This window comes from Nomascus leucogenys, chromosome 3 (assembly GCF_006542625.1).
Source record: "Nomascus leucogenys isolate Asia chromosome 3, Asia_NLE_v1, whole genome shotgun sequence".
Taxonomy (NCBI): domain Eukaryota; kingdom Metazoa; phylum Chordata; class Mammalia; order Primates; family Hylobatidae; genus Nomascus; species Nomascus leucogenys.
The window spans coordinates 60612004-60635347 of NC_044383.1; the positions used below are offsets into that span (position 1 = coordinate 60612004).

At 35.3% G+C, this 23344-nt stretch overlaps 1 protein-coding gene across 3 annotated transcripts in view; it reads right to left on the reverse strand.

Annotated features, from left to right (window-relative positions):
- ADGRB3 (adhesion G protein-coupled receptor B3) overlaps window positions 1–23344 on the reverse strand; it is a 753297-nt gene that overhangs the window by 23654 nt on the left and 706299 nt on the right. For all 3 annotated transcript variants that reach the window (XM_003271086.3, XM_003271085.3, XM_030809408.1), the window contains 3 exons: window positions 10559–10654; window positions 9030–9069; window positions 3394–4037 (listed from right to left, as the gene is read on the reverse strand). In XM_003271086.3, the coding sequence (XP_003271134.1) occupies window positions 3394–4037; window positions 9030–9069; window positions 10559–10654 (780 nt within the window). The remainder of the gene's footprint in view (window positions 1–3393; window positions 4038–9029; window positions 9070–10558; window positions 10655–23344) is intronic.

Below are 23344 nucleotides of genomic sequence, written 5' to 3' on the forward strand. Positions count from 1 at the left end.
TGATATCTCTTTTGTCCCCTCTTGCTCAAAAGCAAAATCTTAGTATGTTTTTTGTTGTTGGCTGTTGTTTTGCTCTATGTATACACCATGCACTCATCACATTTTGTTCATTAATGAAGGTAAATGACTAAAGTGCTGACGACAATATCATTCTTCTTAACCTTAAGCAAAGCAGTTACACGATATTTAGGGCTGGAGACATTGTTGTGAAAAATCTTACCATATTAGTATTGCAATTATTCCATAATTGTGGCAGCTCTGTATCTAAAGTTTTCAGAATTGCTTAACAAGTTCATTTGGGAATGACTATAGTTAGAAAGAGAACATATCACCAGAAGGAAAGAAACAAGGTACTATTAGGCTCAGAGAAAATCTAGATATGTCTTTATGCCAAGAAACTTCATGAATTTATTGAACTTTTTATACCCAATAATTGAGGGTTAGCTGAACAAACTCCCATGAAGGCTGGAAGCTGTTGTGCTGGCACTGACTTCAGGGTTGGGGAGCCTCCTTCTTTCTTTGTTGCTTCTTGCTTATTTGAATAAATACTTCCACCCACTCACCCACTCAAGTCTTTTTGGCTTTCTTTTTTCCTCCCTCAACTCTCGTTTTTCCTCTTTTGCACTTTCTATCACATTCTATTCTATAACTGGTAGTGTTTACCCTCTTCTGTTTCTTCCTTCAGCACTTTCCATGCTGGCAGTTTGTGAAAACTGACTCCTCTGGAGGTAAAATGTGAGCGTCTTTATATTATATCCTTGAAAGTATCCTGAGGATCTTGGCCATCCTCTGCTGTGCCAGCTGCCCAGGCTGGATGTTCTCTATGACTTTAATCTTCCTTCTTACTTAGAAGGAGAAAAGACTTAAATTGTTCTATTGCTTAGGCCTCATGTGATCCACATTATTTACTATTTTCACCTTAACATTATCTTCTAAGACTCAAGACACCTCCTGACTATTGTTAATCCCACTCTCTATGTAGATACTCAGGTCATTTTTCTGGTTTTCCTTTATTATTATCAGAATACCATCTCCCTCACCAGTTGACCCTGCATATGCAATCTAGCAGAGCTGACAGTTCTACTTGACAATGCACCAAGCTGCCCGAGAAGAAAGCCAGACCGAAAACTTTATCTTCATGAACACAGCCCCATTTCCAAAATGTGTTAGTTGTACACACTTAAAGGACAAGGGCTTTACCCATTTCATGTCTTTATTAATCATAAATGCCTATCAAGGATTAGAAAGAACTTTAAAGTTACCTTCATGCTAATATTCAGGCTCATTACTGTCTCTTCTAGATGGCATAAAATTGATCAGGACAGAAAGATTCTATTCCTAGATTTGCTATGCACTTGCTCTATAACCTTGAACAAATGACTCTAGTTTGAGGATTATAACAACTTATCCATTGCATGGAGGTGTTGTGAAGATTAATTCCTGTTTTTAAAGTGATTTGAGGATCTGCTAATGAAAGATGCTATATAAATGCTAATTTTTATTATTCATTCCCACATCTATATATTCTCTTTCTTCTATCTCATAAAATAGTCACCCTAAGCAATTACTATTAAATTCATTTAAAGAATGAAAATGAAGAACCAAATTTTCATTCTGAATTCCAAATTTCCTTCCTTTTCAAGATGTAAGTCTTGTGATCTCTAAGTCATTTAAATGCAGATCGTTTGGCTGAATCACAGTTATATATAATACACCTAATAATAAGGATACAGAAATTTGGAAAAATTACAAACTGAAGAAAGAAGTTCTTGGAAATACAGTCTATTATTCAAGCACAGATAGCCTGTACAATATCAATCCAGCAAAATTTTCAGGCTTTTAGATGTAAAACATTTTTGTAACAACCGAAATATTTCCGTGCAATTCCACTCAACCCCCTTTAACACATTTACAAGAGCCATACTATACAGAAAACTTCCATATAGTCCTTACGATTACTTATAATGTTATGTTATTATATGCACACTTACTGAAAATCCTTTTAAAAACTTTTGTGATTTTTGCATAAATATTTTGTAGTTTGTTCTTATGTGATCATTATTACAAACCTGGAAGTCTCTGGGATATGCAAGTTACAAATAAGGAAACGGCAGCTATTCTGCTAATTCAGAAGGATGAAATACTTTTGTTCAGAAGGGAGCTTCAGTCACGCTGGAGTTGAACTTGGCTTCTAATGAAGCCCTATCTATGCCTTTGGTTCTGAAGAATGATTCTGACCTAATTATCCTCAGAAGCCTTACTCAGTTTGAGGTTGATCCAGAACTTAGGGACTTATCTTAGATTCTATTCACATTACCATTTATTGTCTAGAATTTTCTCAATCAGTTGGGAAAACCCTGAAAATTACTTTATTCATCGCATTTTTTAAGCCTCTCAGAATGCCTCTTCGTTTTGACCTAGTGGAAGGAATGGCTTTGGGGAGAAGCATGAAACAATTGCCTCTGGGAACTTTTGGACACTTGAACATACAATTATCAGCATAACTGTGTTGGAAAGGACAGGCAACTAATTATAGTGCCTTTCTGTAGATGGTGTTTTATGTAATAATCTATTATACTAAAACAAGTGGCAATCATATAAAAGTATGCATGTATTGCATCGTATATGAATATATATGTCAACCGCAGGTTTACAGCTATTTTTCACTGTATAAGGAGTGATGAGTTCACTCTTTACTTTTGATGGCCTTATGAAAGCAAAAAGGCCATGTGGTTGGACCTCAGAATCCAAACTGTTAGTATGCTCAGATTACATTCTTCCTGACAATTCACAGTCTAAGATAAAACATTTTAATGGTCATTATTCTGTAAGTTAAGAGCAAAATATTTACTCTGAATAATATGGATCTATTGTAATAATAATTTGTTTTTCATCAGTATAATGGCAAAACATTTAGAGAAAGATTCCAATTTTATAATTTTTAACAGTTGCTATTACACAGAAAGTGCAGATCTCAGTTTAAGTTTGTAATGCCACGTAGACGCTGTGCACCAGAAGGACCTGTGGTACCTGAGAAACATCAGAAGAATCCTCTGTTATTAATTTATTTACTTTATTTTATTTTTTATGAGTGCCTAACTTGGTTCCCATGATGACAGAATTATGACTGATTAGTATCTTTTTAAATATAATGGGTTCCTTTTTTAATATTATCTTGAATAAGGGGATTATAATGCACTACTGAGAAAACCCTATATTGAGACTGAATCTCAATAGCCAGAAATTTTCATGATACATAACTACAAAAGCTAATGTGAATCTTCTCTTCTCACACTGGTGTCACATCAATCAATCAACCAATCAATCAATATCTCTATTTATATCTATTCGTATTTCAACTATCAAGGAAAAATTTAATCTTCTGTGGCTCACCTCTAAAGAACTCATTGATATCGTTGATCCAGTTTCACTTCTTGAGAGTCCTGCATTATCATCCAACTCAGAGGCCATGAAATTCTTCACAGCTGTGCGAGGTTCAAAGGGCAAATTCTGCATATGTTCCTGGGGTGCGAGATGTTGCTCTAAGTTCATATTGAACTGGTCCATTACAGGGGGATTCATATTGAATTCAGGGTTTACTTTGTAGTGCAATAGCCTTTCATGCGGCAAGGTTTCCATGCCAATATTCATTTTGCTTTCTTCTTTCATTGAAGGCTGGTTATTTACAGAACTTCTGGGCATCACAATATAGTCACTTTCCATCATTCTTTCTTGAGGATGGACTATGTCCATGTCAGCCCCTCTCAAATTATCATCCGTACATAAGTACACAGTTCTCCGCAGTTCACTATTTTCTTTTTTCAAACATGGATTGCTAAGCTCATTCATACTCATGGGCATGTGTAAACCTGTGGGTTGCTGGATGATGACTTTGGAAATGACATTTCCAGGCAATGTTGAATAGCTTAGCCCTTCAGGGTTTGTTCCCTTTTCTTCTTCATCATCATTTAGAGAAATCCTAGAGAGCGTTCCTGTTATTGTGGCTGCTCGGCAAGGACCAATATCCTTATGAAGAACTGTGAGTAGGAATGTAAAGTTGAAGAAAGAGAGTTAACGTGTGTTTATTTTTCATTATTATATTATGTTGTCTCGCTTTCTACTAAACATTAAAGATATATTATCTGGAAGGTATGTTATTTAAAAAACACATATCAATTTGTTTGTACATGGTCCAGAGATTACTCAGTCACTCTTTATTGATTCTGTTATGCTCTCACAGATCTCAGGTGGCCCACACCTAAAACGTAGCTGAAAGTTGATTAATGGGCTTTCAAAAATCTTAGTACCCTTTGTCCTTAAACAACTCCGTATAACTTTTCAGGGAACAGGAGATGACCAGAGAAGTTTTCTCCATCAATCTGCTCCAAAGGATTTTTGTAAAATTATGAACATATTCATACAAATTTGATTTTTTTCTTAATGGCTTTCCCTCCAAAGTGTTCTAGAAGTTATGCTCATTAAAATGCTTCTCGAAGGGATAATTAATGGGAACGTCATCCTACTGGATCGGAAATCCCTCCAAAAATTATGCATATTGAAAATTAATGAGGATTTTTTTCACTGAAGGCCATATGGTCAAGGTGGATACAATATTCAAGAGTATTTATATTCAGTTTTATATGGAAGAAAGAAAATTTTAAAAATTAATCTATGTGCTGGAATGCCCTTACGGGAATATTAAAATTGGCAACTGAGTTTAAGAAAAAAACACTTTATGAACCTCCAAAATCTTTGTTCCACTTTAAGCCTAAGAATAATGATTTAGGGGAAAAAATCTATGATAACTTGTAGTATGAAAGGGAACAAAACAAAAATGCAAACCAAACCAAACAAAAACAATCAACAAAAGAGTAAATAATTCTTTTATTAAAATATATTTTAGTTTTTTTTTCTCTTTTTGCCTCTGTATAAAAAGAAAACCATGTTTTGGGGATAATAGGGCAGAATAACACAAAGCATGCTTAGTTATGAACAATCGTCAGTTTTGAGGATACAAATGAATAAAATTCTGAAGACTTATTTTTTAACTTTGGAATTGAAAGCACACAGAATAGCGCTGTGCGAAGTTGGTTCAACATGCATATCTGGTGCTAACCTACCTATGAAGTAGAGCAATCATCATTTAAAATTTCATTAGGCATAGATGACTGTAAAAATCTGGTTTATTGTTTCCTCATAAAAAGTTTCAGATATACTGATTTTTTTCCATTATTATCCAATTCTCAAATAGAATCATAATTATTATGCATTAAAGCAGAGGTTGAAAAAGATTATGTCTTTCCCTGTTACATAGAAACAAGGCTTTAAAATTATTTCAAAACATGAATCATTCATGTAATATCTGTTATCATGAAAGATATTGTATCTAGTTGTTGTATTATTGTCTCTTTATCTTACACAGTAAAAATCACGTTAAATTTACATCTTTTTTTAAAATTAACAATTTTGTTGTGCCTTTTTATGTATTTAAGTGTTATACATAATAAAAAGTAGAATAATTCAGTTTTAAAAAGTTGTTTCCAAACTTCTTAATATAATAATCAATAATGAATTGTAATTTCCAGGAGTAATGATACATGACATAGTAAGGGCCAAAGTATGCTAAATTTGATGATATTGTAACGATTTAATGATATTGTAAATAAATACTTAAAAAAATCTCCAAATTCAGTGATGAACACTTTTAACCCTTAATTGTATATAAAAATAATTCCAAAATTTATAGCAGTAAAATTTAAACATGAGTTGTGGGAACCTATCTTATTTCATTAAAATATATAGATAAGTTTAATCTTTTATTAAAAAACTATAAAGGAACTATTGGTAGTTTGTATTGACTATAAATTCATACAGGATATATTAAGTTTTGCACAAATATGATTTATAATTATAGCCAACACATTTCAATCAAGTGATATAGTTGTGTTTGCTGAAAAAAATATATATATGTGTGTGTGTGTAAACAAAGATAATTCTTTTTATGCAGTAGTGGCTGCTCTATACGAGAGAAATGCCTGCCTCTTAGACTTACTTAAAATGTATATCCAAGTTTTGAATATACAGCATAAACAAATCATACCACCTACACATGAAAACATGATGTTAAAGTGATGGGACTTTCAAGAGAAATTAATCAAGTAGTGAAACACAAACTCCAAACAAAATATAAAGCAACTGAATATTTGGCATGATCAGATGGAAATGCTGCCATTTAGGGAAGTGAATTTCACCTCAGTATAGAGAAAGACTATTTAGAGTTCATGAATATGCTTCAACATAGACAGACAACTCTAGATAAACTCAGAAGAAAGCTCCTAATGGGCTCAACTGAAAAGGGCACCACTAACAAATGAAAACAGAAAATGAAAACATTAGAAAAATTATTTTCTAATAAAATAATGGCACTGGCCTGTATTAGGGGTGCTAAATCCCAGCATACAATGAGGCCTGGGAAAAATCTGTAACTTAATGAAGGAGAACAATATAAATACTGCAGAGGTGAGATCACAGCTTAAGGAGGCTGGTCTAATACAGTGGTACTCAAATTTCAGCATGCATCAAAATTATCTGAATGGCTTATAACTAGTTCCTGTACCCCAACCTCCAGTTTCAGACCCCAAAGGGCTGGGTTAGGGCCTCAAAATGTGCATTTCTAATAAGTTCTCAGGTGATGATAACACTGATGGTCTAGGGACCACTCTTTGACAACCACTGATTTAATGTTACAGTTGTTAAAGGAAAGACAACCTGTCTGCTCTTATATTGCTTCTCTATCAAGGAGATCTGCATGAGTACACCAAATGAGGCTGAAAAAAACAACACTGAAGGTGGAAGATTAGGAATTAAATGAATACTTATTCATTGTAAATAAATTCAAGCTTCTAAAACCAGACAAATCACATCCCATCTTGGAACATAGATGTGGAAATTGGCACCATGGCTAGTGATTTTTGAGAAATTATGGCAGGTGGATGGAGCAAAGTGACAATATTATATCAATTATCCAAAAAAGGAAAATGATCAATTCTGGAAACCAAGCACTAGTGAGACTGCATCCTGGCGATATTTTGTTAGATTTTCAACAGGAAATAGTGATTTCTAATGCCCGGCACAGGTCCACTACGGGTTACCAAATCATGATATGTTTTGCTATGACCATACTCTACATAGAGTATTTAGATTAAATCCAGGAATGAGAACATGAGATTAGTTTCTCATATTATTGTGATCATGACAGGATCTGAGATTCTGCACAGATGTTTAATGGTTTTGAGTTGAATCTGAAAACTCCATGCAGAGGAAGTCTGCTGGCAGTAAGGGGGTGCCTTACTGAATATAGCAGGTTTCTCTACTAGGTTTCATGCCATTCAACTCTTTTAACTACAGTTTGAATGAAGACTTAGAAGGTAGTCTTATCAAACTTTTAGTCACCAAACAATGGAAATGGATAGTATGCTAACCTGAAATTGGTAAAATAATAGCAAATAGACATAAATGCAAAGGACAAATTCCTTTTTCAAGGAAAATATACCAAAAACAAAACCTTTACAAATTAGACTGGGGAAGCCCTGACAACTTCTACAAAAAATCTTATGAATTTCAGGTAAGTTGACACTAGTACTGAAATAGAAATCATATGCAAATCATTAACACAAGTAAAGAGCCCACTGTGATAAATGCTGGGTAAACATGTATACATTTGGGCATGATAATTTAAAATTATTGATAAATTGGAGGCTACCTTGGGCATCGTGCCTCAGAGAATGCTACAAGAAATGAATGATGAAACAAGGCTTGTTTAATCTGAAGAAAAAAATACTTGGATTGGGCTAAATGATAATTGCTTTAAGATAGTTGGATATTTATATGAAGTAGATATCCGCTGTTGTTTTAAAAGGCAGCACCAAAATCAACAAATAAAAGGTAAAATGAGGCATATTCTGTTCCTACAAAGGACCATATTCCAACAATTGGAACTATCCCCCAAAATTGAACATATAGTTTCCTTTAAAACTATTGAGCCATCTACTCTGGTAAGAATTTAGCCACTAGGCTAGGAGATTATGGCATACAAGCCCTCCAAACAGGATGTGCTGCAGAGTTTCTCTTCATCCTTTGTAAAATTAAAACCACAACAACCTTAATACACATACAGACAACGCAATTTCATCTTTACAATAACCCATATTCTGCACTTGACAAAATAGAGGCACAGAAAGGTTAAATTTACTGGCCTTACACCCAACAACCATTACTTGGTGGAATGGAAATCTTATGTCTCCATGTGAAAGTTTTTCTGCTGTCATGGTGTTTCCAATGAATCATTCTTAGTTTTTCTCTCATTTCTCTTGTTCTCTCTCTCTCTCTCTCTCCTTCTTCCTCCACAAACACACTTCTGTTACTACAATCCTTCCATTTTAAAAATTCTATTTATTCATACACATAAATATGGAGACAAAAGTGACTCCATCTTGGATGCTAATCCACCATTTTGACTTCTCAATAACCCTAGTCCTATGAATGCCTCCTGATTCTTACTTTATTTACTGTGCTTAATGTAAGAACATGTACTCATTACAAATTCTGCCTTTAGATCAAAGCAACCTTGATGTTATTGTACAAATCATAGGCTATGAGGCACATAGCACTCTTGCCCGTTCTGGAGAGTTGCCTTTAATTGTCTATACAGCATGTATCCCCTTTCCCTATGGTATATAAACTCTGTGTCTGAAGAGTAACTGTGTGGGGATCTGTCTGTCTTGCTGCTGCCCAAGACTACACTCCTGTCTGTAAGTTCCCTAATATCCTACCTTTTACCAACAACTGGATTTTTCTGCCTCGTTCTTCGGTTTCTCAGCTCCTTTGGCATTTGGGGGCTGCTTTACATATACAGCCCTTTCACAGAACAATATATAATGTGTAAACCACAGCATTTTCTTTAAAATTAAAATCTATAGAAATGATTGAACATCCCTACTGATTAGATTTCAAAATCTAAATATTCTTACCTGATCGACAGGCAATGTCTACATCCTTTTCAAAGTCTGTCTGTAACAAGAAATAATAAGACATAGAACCATCATTTAATGAAGACTTCAAGTGTCTTTTACTAATCAGATTACCTGAAGTTTACAGATATCTAACTTGGCAGTACAAGTTTATTGTTTTGTGCATAGGAAGTTTCTCTAGGTATAATTAGATTGTTTTCAACAGTGTTTTCTGGAGCCCAAATGTTAAATAACATCAGAGGAAACATAACACACAATTTTAATAAGATAATACAATATCCAGTGTCATCTTCAGTCTGGAAACTGGTTACTATATATTAGAAGGATAGAATTTTAAGGCAATTCTCTAACCATAATAAAGACGTCAGAATGTGAATTATTATGAATATACTTAAATAATTATGTTTGTTATTGGCATTTTTAAACATTCAATTTGAATATATTGCTTGTAATGCAACATCTTATAATCCAGCTTTGTCAAACTAGGTTAAACTGGGCTCAAACTAGGCTCTTCTAATGATTCATTTTCACTCAAATGTGGCAAAAAGCTTTCTGGTTTAGGACTTAAAATTGAAGATTAAACCACACTCATCTGGTCGTGAACCTTCTGGGGTTTAGTTGTGACCTCATATTTTCCTAAAACTTTTATTTTAAGCAAATCAATTAATGTTTTGAAATTATAAAATTTCATTATCTTGATCAGGGTCTTCCAATCAAATGCCTTTCCCTATTAATATTTTAAATCAGAGATTTTGGCTATTTGTTTTTAGTAAGGAGTTGATTATTCTTTGTAAAGTCTTAGTTACTAATGTATCATCTAGCTTATTATTATTGCCTAGTTCAAAAAAGTTAATAATAAATTGAATATACTGTAAAAATAAAACTTTCCTATTTAATTCCTTCTTTAAATGACAGAGTTTAAATCTCATCTTATTTCTAAAATACATCAAAGTGGTTATACCTAAAGTACACTTTGATTCCAATAATAACCAGAGCTCATGTACAGTAACTGGTCTTTCACTAAAAGGGTGGCTACTCCTTACACTTCAGAACAGTGGTTCTCATCTTAGGCTGCATACTGGAATCACCAATACCTAGGTTCTACTCCCAAGATTTTGATTTTAATTGGTCTGTGGTGTGGTTCCCCTGATGATTCCAATGTTTCACTAAGGCCAAGAACCACTGCTTTAAGACTAGAAGTGCAGGTTCATAGTGTTCTGAACTGTAAAAGACATCCACACGATCCTATGCACAAATCATTAGCCCGAATTCTACGCAAGGAGGAACATACTTCGCAGTGTTGCATAGGACTCCCACACTCAACACCCCAGGGAAACAACAACACGTCCTGGACTCTGAAGCCATCTGGAAATAACACTTCTGTGGTACCAGAGTTCACCGTCTATTAATGAACTGAAGCCAAAGTCAATCAAAATGAAAATTTTACACTATTTTACTCATAAGGATTTCTATTATTCCCTTGAGAAATCATGACTTAATTAACAATCGGAAGAAAAATAAAAACTCACCATGATTTGAGCATGCCCATTAGGAAAAGAACTCGAAGAGTCTGCATTGATGGGATCCTGACAGTTTCTCAATCGGCATCTAAATGCATCCTGAACCTGGGGGGAGGGGGAACACATTAATTTTCTTCTCTCTTAATAATGACAAGATACTGTCTATCTTGGCAATCAACTCTGAGGCAGTGGTTATCACTGATTTTACTATCTTATACCGATTTTGTTTACTTCTTTTTAAAAAAACATTATTATTATTACTACTATTATTTTTTGAGACAGAATTTCACTCTTGTTGCCCAGGCTGGAGTGCAATGGTGCGATCTTGCCTCACTGCAAACTCCGCCTCCCGGGTTCAAGAGATTTTCCTGCCTCAGCCTCTCAAGTAGTTGGGATTACAGGCATGTGCCATCACGCCCGGCTAATATTGTACTTTTAGTAGAGATGGGGTTTCTCCATGTTGGTCAGGCTGGTCTCGAACTCCTGACCTCAGGCGATCCGCCCACCTCGGCCCCGCAAAGTGCCGGGATTACAGGCATGAGCCACCGTGCCCTTACTTGTTTACTTTTTAATACAAACGCTGGTGTACCTGGACTTTTGCTGTATGCCAAGGAAATTTATCGCTTGCCATAACCTACAGAGGGAAGTGCTGGGAACTCCTTAGCTATCAAAATAGCTATATCTGGCTCAACACTAATAATTCTTGCCACAAGGCAGATTTATTCCACTGTTGTACATAATATGTGTGTCTTTTAAGGGGGATTTACTATTTGGTATGGCATAATCTTCATAACAGCTTTAAATATTATGAAAAATGAGATTATTCAAAGATCTTTTGACTGAAATTGATTTGGGATGTTTCTTTTTATGTCTCATGTAAGAAATCTTTGAGTAGACTATCTCTTGTCTCCCTTCAAGTACTACGTGCCCTGATTTAAAAACAAAACATAATTAAACAAAAGGGAAACAAAACAGCACTACTTCTGGTGGACTGACTTGTCAATAAAGTCACTTTGCAAAGCCAAACTTCCTTAATATTCAAATATCCATTTATAATCAAATTCTGAAGAAAGACCAAACATATCTCACGAAAGTTCTAAGAACATTACATTAATTCTTTTGTTAAAAAACAAGTCAAGGAACATGAATAGCTGAGTAGCAAACACAAAAAGCAATTGACAGTTATTCTGTTCTTACAGTGTCTCAGCATCAGCCTGTTCTTTCCACTTCCAGAGGTTCATCAAGCTCCCCAGGAGCTGTTGATGGACATCTTTACAAGTAGCTACTTATCCCCAGTCAATGTCAATGTCAAGGTCATTTCACTACTTTGTTTTTCTAACTTCGTATTGTTCACTTTCCCTTTCTTGTTTATTACACTCTGTTTTATTGGATTAAAAAACAAAGCATAGATGATGTTTTCCCTGTTTTACTGATGCATCATTATAGGGACTACTAAGGTTAATATATAGAGATTTTCACTTTTGAGAAGCACTGATATAAGATCTCGTCACCATTTTGATGTGAGATATTCATAACATACCTGTTGGCCAGGAAACAAAACAAAACAAAACAAAACTGAGCCTATTATGTTGTTTTTAGCTTCCTCCTTGTCCTCTCACCCATTTCATAGTCATTAGTAGCCTCTCTCCTAAATTGCCACATTGCAGGATTTGGAAACTGAGACTAAGTCTAGTCACAACCAAAGACTGGCCAACTGGCCCAATAATGAGACCTCTTTCCACTTCTATTTCTCCATCTCTGGTCCTAATCCTACTGATGTGGCCATAATGTCTGTGAAATAAAGGAATGGGGATAGACTCAGTGTTCTCTGACCTGTATTCCATTCTATTACTCTAATATTTCTAAATCTAGAATTTCTTTGAAAAAGAATGCATTACCTGATACCCAGCAAGGTAATTTCTTATTTTCTTTTTCAAACACATCAGTTAAAGTACAGACGTAGTGAAATCTAGTCTGATCATCTTTTCCTGAAGAACTGAATAAATATTTATAACTAAATCATCTAGCTTTTCCTGGTAAAGGAGACACAACCAGGACAAAATTAGATTTTTCAGATGTGAAGGCTTTCAAGCTCCTCCTTTTTAGATTAAGAAGTTGTTGTACGTTTTAAAGAGAGACATTAGTAATCGAAAATTGGTAATGAGTCTTTGTCAGATCATTACTTTTTCTATTATGCAGACATTTGATTTGGGGAAACCACTAAGAAAGTATATCTGTTTTTAGAAAAAAAATCCTAGAAACCAATGTCAGAAAAATAGGTACATATTAATTTTCTGTTTGCGCCTCAAGGCAACTATTAAAGAAACACATTTTACAAAGGAAGATAAACTATGTTAGCAATGGTGCCTTCTGGGAGCTTGTCTCATGAAGATTTCTATCAAACATATTTCTAGATCAGCATATATAAAATGAGAAACATTTTGGTAATGCCAAAGATTAATTTGAATGGTCCTTGCTAACCACTCCCAATTTTCAGACCTTCAAAGCATAGTTGCCAATATTTTTGGCTGACTATGAAATATGGAAATATAATTTCTGTAGGTTTCTCTTCAAAATCAACTCTTAGTTGCTTGAAGGAGATGTAAAAGAAATCCAGGTCTTTTGAGAACACACACACATATAAAATCAGTACCTTCCACTACCAAACTCCCAAATGGGACAATAGATTAAGGGCATTTCTACACTGAATGATGATGTCAGCTTCATGAACCATTAAATGCTATTCAGAAGAAATATAAATCAAAAAAGAATAAATATTCTCCAGTAAATTCAAGGTCATTTTAATGGTCATATAAATGTCACAATTTAAGTGCTAGATTCTCTGACACTTTTAGTGCCTCTGATACCTCTAATTTAGAAGGATTTGCAGAAGAAATTCTACTTGATTCTAAATGCTCCATTTTATTTATTTTTTTAATCTTAAAAATGCATCTAGGGGGCAGGGCATGGTGGGTCATGCCTGTAATTCCAGCACTTTGGGAGGTGAGGTGGGAGGAACACGAGGTCAGGAGTTCCAGACCAGCCTGGTGAACATGGCGAAACCCCGTCTCTACTAAAAAAAATACAAAAATTAGCAGGGTGTGGTGGCAGGTGCTTGTAATCCCAGCTACTTGGGAGGCCGAGGGAGGAGAATTGCTTGAACTCAGGAGGCGAAGATTGCAGTGAGCTGAGATTGTGCCATTGTACTCAAGCCTGGGTGACAAGAGCAAGACTATGTCTCAAAAAAAAAAAAATGTATGTAGGGAATCTGGATGAATTAGTCTGTTAGTCTTAAATATTTGTCCAACACTGTCAGGAAAGAATGATTAGATTAGATTTCAGAGTGCATATTTCTTATCACAGAAGAGAATACTTCAGGCAAGATGGTATCTGAAAAAAGCATTAACAGCTATTTGAATGTATTTGGATAATTAATTGAATTTTATATCTGGTAAACTAAGAGGCTTGATTTTGGTGAATTGATGTGAATTGTGCTGATGAAGAATAATTGAATTTTTGTAAAAAGCAAGTCTATATTTCAAACAAGCAGAAAACACAAAAAATAAAAAAAAGACAGAATCTAGATCTTGCTTTCTCAACCAGTATATTAAAATATTCTGTGCCAATAGTCATATTTATAATGCCTGGCAATAATATTATTCTTTGACTTACCATTTGGAAAATCACTATTTTAGGTAACAACTAATTTAAGATTTATTAGATATTAAAATCATTGCATCTTTGAGTTCTTGTGAAATTAACATTAAAAAAATTACTTGATACCAGTAAATGCAATTTTTTACTAAACCTATAGGAAACAATTTAATATTTAAGATAAATTATGGCACAGTTAAAATCTAGACTTCAAATTTTTTCTTTTTACAATAATCTGTAATAGATCTTTTACCTGAATTGATAGGCAGAGGGTCAAATATCTGCAGGAGTAGCAAGGAACAGATATGTAACTAACACTGGGATATTTAGGAGACTTTAAGGCAATCTAATGGCATGTTGTAAAATGAAAAAAAAAAAAAGAATGGTGAGAAATATCACACAATTAGGTAAAGAAAAAACAATAAGCTATCAAGGTTGTCTCCTGAAAAGAATCCAACCATGTACTTCCAAAATTATTTTGACTGGCTCCTGCTGAGGGTTGCTCTAAAAACTCCTGAAAAAGCTATAAACCCTGATGGATTTTTGGATGAGACATGAGTTCAAAGAGGTTTGCAAGAGCGAGGGTGTGTCTCGCTCTTGTCTTCTGAACCAGGAGAGGGATTCACTTTATATCAACAGCAGCAGGCTGAGAGCTTCTGGATTGGTCCTTGCTCTGAAGGCAGCTGGCAGAGTGTCATTGTGGAAGCTGGTGCCAGAGTTAGAGATTGCTAGGGAAGAGCACCGAGCGATGTTGGGCAGTGTTGCAATTCAGACAAACCTCACAGGAAAGAGCTACACAGTTTGAAACGGGCTCTGTATTTAGCTACTGAGCAAATCAGACCCTGAATCTTCACTTTTAAGAAGACAGTTTTACCTACAGTAATTCTTCTTGATTTCCTATTCAAGAGGATCATTCTAAGCCAGGAAAATAAGTAAAGTTACAATCTTGTAATTTGTAATTTTTCCTTCAGGGGAGAAGAGTTTCTTATGTGGCCTTTTATATTTTGAATCTCATTTCTACCATTGTTTCATATTTGAACAAACAGCTCAGCTTTTTGTAATAATTAAATTCTATACGACCTAATTATGAAATGAATGACTTTTCAATTTCATATGTATTATGACAGTTGATATGACAATTGATATGAATGAATTATGAGTGACTTCACATTATTAATATATTAAATGACTTTGCTGATAGCAAAGTCAATAAACAAAAAGTGAAAATCTGCCATTTACTATACAATGAAAGAAAAATATGCACTCCAGACGCAAATTTCAGTCCCAATGACTTTCTATTAGAATCCCTTAATATCTACAGGATCTATCACTTAATCTCTAAAATTGTTATATCTCATTACCTTCAAATTACTTTTTATATCAGTTTGAGGAGGTCATACAAGCTTCTCTAAATTATATGTCATGTGCATGATCTGAAAAATATGTAGCAGCATTTCTTCAGCATGAGAATAGAAAGGAAGGAAAGGGAAATTATGTGTTAGACACCAGGATCCCATGCCTTCTCAAGTGATATTTCATTTCAGCCTCATGCCACCCCCTTTGTGGCAGACATTATTTCAGTGTCACAGAAGAGGACCTTGAAGCTTAGAGAGCTTAAGTAACTTGCTCAAGATCATAACAATAACAAGTAGCAGAGCTGGGAATGGAATCAGCTCACTTGACTTGAAAGCTAGTCTTCATTCCAATGTACCACCCTATTGTCTTACTGAACAAAGAATAAGATAGTTTAAGTGAAGGAGTAAACCAAAACAATTATTTCCAACTGGTCAGAAATTAAGTTGCTGTACCATAATTTCCAACCTTTTATGATTCAGATAAAAAATAACATATGAGTTAAACAGGTAAGTTTTCAGTTTGAACCCTTATTTAAGACATATTGAACCTCCAGTTATTAGTTTAACAATATTGCAAGGACAATCTAGGAGTGGCAAGGAGAGAAAGGTGAAACTTGTCCATCCACATATCCACATGTCTATATCCACCTCCTCTTCTTCTGTTTTTTTTTTTTTTTTTTTTTTTTTTGGCAGAGTCTTGCTCTGTCATGCAGGCTGGAGTGCAGTGGCACGATCTCAGCTCACTGCAACCTGCATCTCCTAGGTTCAAGTGATTCTCTGCCTCAGCCTCGTGAGTAGCTGGGACTACAGGCACCTGCCACCATACCTGCCTAATTTTTTTTTTTTTTGCATTTTTTAGGAGAGACAGGGTTTCACCATGTTGTCCAGGCTGGTCTCGAACTCCTGATCTCAGGTGATCCACCCACCTCAGCCTCCCAAAGTACTGGGATTGCAGGCGTGAGCCACCGTGCCCAGCCTACTCTTCTTGACTATAGACAGAAGCACCATGCTGCTACCCAGAGTAGGGAACAGCTGGTAGGGCAGTGTGAGGCTCCTGCAGAAGAACCGTGGGTAACAGCAAGCAATGGTTTGATGTTAACTGGCAGGCATGACAGAGTTTGTCAATTTCTGTTACGAACTCTCTGTCTGAACTTTTTTACTGATGTCATCTCATCCATCTTATTTCATACTCTTGTTAACCCCTTAAATCTCTGAAATGGACTAGGAGAACCATGTGTGAAAATCAAGACTGATGTAAATATTCATAATATAATAGCAATTTTGCTAAGTCAGGAAAGCTTAATCTGGAAGGAGAATTAGAATTTACATTTCCCTGCCTAAGAGGTGGGATGACTTTTGGGTCAAATGAGGTTGGTGATTTCTTGGAGAGGTATGTAAGAATATGAGCATATTGTCCTTGCCTGTGTGATGCCCATGCTCTTATTTAAAAGCAGTTTTTGTGCGCCTCATTCTCTGTTCTGCTAAAACCAGGTTTGTTTTTATACCTGCAGACATTATCCCATTTCAAGGTACTGCGTTCTATTTTTTTTTTTCTTTTTAGAGATGAGGCCTCACTCTGTCACCCAGGCTAGAGTGCAGTGGCTCAATCATGGCTCACTGCAGCCTGGACCTCATGAGCTCAAACAACCCTACTGCCTTCTCCTCCTGAGTAGCTGGCAACAAGGGTGAACACCACCACACCTGGCGAAACGTTTTTTAAATTTTTTTTTTGTAGAGATAGGGGTCTCACTGTGTTGCCCAGGCTGGTCTAAAAGCCCAGGCCTCAAGCAATCCTCCCATCTTGGCTCCCAAAACAAGTGCTAGGATTACAGGCATGAGCCACTGTGCCTGGCCCCACATCCTATTTTATTACAAATGAAACAACAAAAAAATCTGAAATGTGTTTCTTTTTGAACTTTCAATCAGGCTGACAAGGATAAAGCTCTTAGCAACCAACTCCCATCTTGCTTAATTCTTCTATTTATTATTATTATAATTTAAGTTTTGGGATAACTGTGCAGAACGTGCAGGTTTGTTACATAGGTATACACGTGCTATGGTGGTTTGCTGCACCCATCAACCCATCATCTACATTAGGTATCCTAATGCTATCCCTCCCCTAGGCCCCCACCTCCCAACAGGCCCTGGTGTGTGATGCTCCCCTCCCTGTGTCCATGTGTTCTCATTGTTTAACTCCCACTTATGAGTGAGAACATGCAGTGTTTGGTTTTCAGTTCTGTGTTAGTTTGCTGAGAATGATGGTTTCCAGCTTCACCCATGTCCCTGCAAAGGACAGGAACTCATCCTTTTTTATGGCTGCATAGTATTCCACGGTGTATATGTGCCACATTTTCTTTATCCATTCTATCATTGATGGGCATTTGGGTTGGTTCCAAGTTTTGGCTATTGTGAACAGTGCTGCAATAAACATTTGTGTGCATGTGTCATTATAGGAGAATGATGTATAATCCTTTGGGTATATACCCAGTAATGGGATTGCTGGGTCAAATGGTATTTCTGGTTCTACATCCTTGAGGAATCGTCACACTGTCTTCCACAATGGTTGAGCTAATTTACACTCCCACCAACAGTGTAAAACCCTTCCTATTTCTCCACATCCTCTCCAGCATCTGTTGTTTCCTGACTTTTTAATGATCACCATTCTAACTGGCATGAGATGGCATCTCACTGAGGTTTTGATTTGCATTTCTCTAATGACTAGTGATGAGGAGCTATTTTTCATATGTTTGTTGGCTGCATAAATATCTTCTTTTGAAAAGTGTCTGTTCATATCCTTTCCCCACTTTTTGATAGAGTTGTTTATTTCTTGTAAATTTTTTTAAGTTCCTTGTAGATTCTGGATATTAGCCCTCTGTCAGATGGATAGATTGCAAAAATTTTCTCCCATTCCATAGGTTGGCCTCAGTTCTGTTCCATTAGTCTATATATCTGTTTTGGTATCAGTACCATGCTGTTTTGGTTACTGTAGGCTTGTAGTATAGTTTGAAGTCAGGTAGCATGATGCCTCCAGCTTTGTTCTTTTTGCTTAGGATTGTCTTGGCTATACAGGCTCTTTTTTGGTTCCATGTGAAATTTAAAGTAGTTTTTTCTAATTATGTGAAAAAAGTCAATGGTAGCTTGATAGGGATAGCATTGAATCTATAAATTACTTTGGGTAGTTTTCATGATATTGATTCTTCCTATCCATGAGCATGGAAAGTTTTTCCATTTGTTTGTGTCCTCTCTTATTTCCTTGAGCAGTAGTTTGTAGCTCTCCTTGAAGAGGTCCTTCACATCCCTTGTAAGTTGTATTCCTAGGTATTTTATTCTCTTTGTAGCAATTGTAAATGGGAGTTCACTCATAATTTGGCTGTTTGTCTATTATTGGTGTATAGGAATGCTTGTGATTTTTGCACATTAATTTTGTATCTTCAGACTTTGCTGAAGTTGCTTATCAGCTTAAGAAGATTTGGGGCTGAGACGGTGGGGTTTTCTAAATATACAATCATGTCATCTGCAAAGAGAGACAATTTGACTTCCTCTCTTCCTGTTAGAATACCCTTTATTTCTTTCTCCTGCCTAATTGCCCTGGCCAGAACTTTCAATACTATGTTGAATAGGAGTGGTGAGAGAGGGCATCCTTATCTAGTGCCGGTTTTCAAAGGGAATGCTTCCAGCTTTCGCCCATTCAATATGATATTGGCTGTGGGTTTGTCATAAATAGCTCTTATTATTTTGAGCTACGTTCCATCAATACCTAGTTTATTGAGAATTGTTAGCACGAAGGGGTTTTGAATTTTATTGAAGGCCTTTTCTGCATCTATTGAGATAATCATGTGGTTTTTGTCATTGGTTCTGTTTATGTGATGGATTACGTTTACTGATTTGCGTATTTTGAACCAGCCTTGCATCCCAGGGATGAAGCCAATTTGATCAAAGTGGGTAAGTTTTTTGATGTGCTGCTGGATTCATTTTGCCAGTATTTTGTTGAGGATGTTTACACTGATGTTCATCGGGAAAATCAGCCTGAGGTTTTCTTCTGAGCAAGCTCAAAATGTTAGAATCAGTACAACCTCAAAATGTTAGAATCAGTACAACCACCTTTTAAGCAAGCACAAAATGTTAGAATCAGTACCCTGACCCTCCCTGCCCTGAGCTACTTATGAACTTTGAAATCTATTTATCTTTCTTTACGAGACCACTCATAATGGCCACTTATCATGGTTATTGAACACTCTGACCAGAAAGCACAAAACATCACTTAGTCAATGCTTTGTCCTCAAATGTCATCAGTATTGTTTTTCTTTTGCTGCTTCAGTCATAGCTATCTAAAAAAAAAAAAAAAATCACTAGGGTCCAGGATCACATCATTTGCTTTATGCCTCCATGTGCTTCATATAGTCCCAGAGAAGAATCAAACTCTCTCCTATTCACCACAGGCCCCACTCCATGGAAACCGTATGCCCAGTAACCCTTCTCCATCTTTCTCTACCAGAAACCTTCACTTCCCTAATCTTCTAACCTCATTGTTCCCTTAAGAACCCATGAGTTTTGAAGTCTTTTATCACCTCCTCCTTCCTCTTCAAAGATCAATTAAAACAGCTGACCCATCCTGCAGGAAAGGAAGGCACAGATATACCCTTCCATGCTAATGAGTCATACTCAATTTCCCTGTAAGTAGTCAAACCTGGACTTTCATGTAACTCTCTGTCTGAGCTATATTATATGCAATATGGACTCTTTACATATTGTTATCTAGTTGTTTCATCACTACTGGCTTCATTTTTTTTTAATGATTTACTTTGGAATATTATTGGTTTTAGATTAGACAGGTAAGGATGCTTGTCTGTTTTACATATTCACTGCCATGTGCATGTAAATCATTCTGTTTATCTGTACGCCTTGTGGAAATAATAAGACTAAATAGGAAATAGGCTAAAAAGGGTGGGAGTGGGAGAAGGAAGAAAGAAAAGTTTTTTATTTTAAGCATTTTGCTACAAAATGACTTCACAGGTTTGGATACAGATTTTGGGACCTCATCTGGTGCAGCCTAGACCTCCTGCCAGTGCTTGGGAAAGAGAAAAGAGGGGCTTGGCCCTGTTAGTGATGCTACAGAACAGCCACAGGATTCTCACACACTGATATAACAAAATTATCCATTTAAGCACTTTCCTTTTATCCTTCCACTTAGTGAAAGAGTTTTATTGTAGCTTGTTTTGTATCATGATCTTGTGATTTTCCCCCTCTGACATAGAGCTGTAAGACTGTCTTAGAGCCAGGCACAGCCAGAGACAGAAAGATGAGAAGAATGTGCAGGCACCAAGAAAGTGGTTTCCTAGCAACAGTAACTATTTCAAAGGTTTAAAAACTCTTGTGTCCTTCCATTTCCATAGCAATGCGGGGAATAGTAAATAGTATATTTTGTTATCTGTTTAATTGAAATAAATTTTAATCAACCAATGATGGATAAATGAAGAAAAGCCTCTATACTCATTGGATTCAATTCTGTCTTATTAGCTGTTATACATGTTAGCTTCCAAGATTTAGGTTCTGTTGCTAAAAGTATGTATTGTGATGAATCAGATGGCTTCTTTTTTTTTAATTCTTATTTGTTTTTTTCTCCAGAGAGATTTAGTAAAGTAATTCAAAAGAAAAGTTATTCCAGAAGAAGAAACTGTATTTTCAAGAATATAAATTTTATAAAGTTTAAATATTAAGATTTTAGGTCTGAAGGTCAGAACAAATAGTTATGCAAACATTCCAAATTTTTTTAGTGTGCTATAATTGATTTGGCAGGACAGAGTAATCATTTCTCCCTTTTCTTCTGATTTGAAATGATTGTAAAATTGGACCCACTAAAAGCAAAGTCACTTTTAAAATAAATTAGGCTCCATACACAACACATTAAAAAATCACAGTTATAGTATTTCACTTCTTTTCTCCTTCTTAAACTGCAAGGCTATATTCTTCCCCTGTGTAGACCCACCTCCTTCACAGAAATAATAAATATGGGTAAAGCCTTCTGAATTCATATTGGGACAGTCATTAAAGACCAAATTATGTTAGTGTCTGTCAAAAATACATAGAAATAGAAATATATATATATCCAGTATCTAAATTTAAAAATATGTATTTTACATTGCTTATATATTTTAAGAAAGAAAAGCCCACATGAATTTTAGTGAAGCAAATATTTTAAAGTGAAGAGCAGTAGACATAACACTGTATTTCTAGGATCCAGTTATAAATTATCAAGTAGATTAACAGATATAAATCACTACCTAATGTTGTACATATAGCTATTCCATTTGCTTTGGTATATCTTTATGAAATTATTGTTCAGTGGAGACACAGAGGACATGGGAAGATACTTCTCTTCTCTTGGACCATGGTAATGTCAGGGCAATGTGATCACAAGTAATCTGAGATATACCCATTGCTAGTGTCAGGCAATATACCTTTAGAAGTTCAAAAAGAATTTCCATGTTCCAAATGAGGCCTCCTATGATATCTTCCTTGGGATCTGTAAAATCCTTTTAAACAAGGTGTTTAAATAAAATCTTCCTCTAGGAATTCTGAAGCAGACTTGCCCTATACCTGAAATCTGCTCTGTGTATTTACAGCAATGTTATAGGGTATTTTTAAGGTTCAATTAAAAAAAAGAAATAAGTGATTTGCCATTTCAGTGATGGAGATAAAGAGTGTTATGACACTCTACTGTTAATTTATTTGCTATAAAATTATTCAACTTGAACTAATAATTGAAAATGCAATAACAGAGATGTATAGATATTTTTATTTTCCATTAGTACAGAAAACATGTATTTAGAGACACCTACTTTAGCAGAAGCATTTATTATATGATTGATTTAATTACTTGTAAATCATTTTTTTTGACAGTTAATAGTCCAATTGGCAAGTATGAAAAAGTTCTGAGGTAAACCAAGAATTTTTGTGCCAAGTATTTTTCTTCATGTAAACAGCAAACATTTGATAATTAGCCATCATAATATCTGCCACTTTAAAATCTGCATATTTTGATGATAGCTTAAAACTATCTGTCAAGCTTATTCTGAAGAAAAAGAGAAGCTTATATAGTGATGCAGCACTGTTCTACTCCTGAACACCTAAGTTATTGATATCTTCTAAAAACTGCATGTAGGTATATCATCATGTATCTTACTTAAAACCTGAAATACTTCATCCTTAATCATCAAAAACGTATTATGTGTCTACTCATTTAGAACAATCTTGTTACTTAATTATTAGCAATAATATTAATATAGAAGACCCATAAGATAGTTATAGTTGGAGAACATAAGCTACATTATTATTCAATTTCCTCTTAATTTCTACTCCTTTGTTCTATAAATAATTCAATACTTGGAAGATTTTTAATGCTGATATTCTAGGTACAAATTTGCTAAGGGAATAGTAAGGCTTGGCAACTGTAAATGACATCAGACTTTTTAAATGCTAAAATACTCTCCTCCCCTTTACTAACTAACTCCTCCCCTTAACTAACAATGTGAAGTTACTGTTTATTGGTTTTCATTGATTTTCTACATAGAATATTCTTAGAATACATGTGGGTTTATTGCGGACATCTGTATCTTATTAAGACATTTATGCAGACAACAAACATATGAAAAATAGATCATCATCACTAGTCATTAGAGAAATGCAAATAAAAACCACAATGAGATACCATCTCATGCCAGTTAGAATGGCGATCATTAAAAAGTCAGGAAAGAATAGATGCTGGAGAGGATGTGGAGAAATAGGA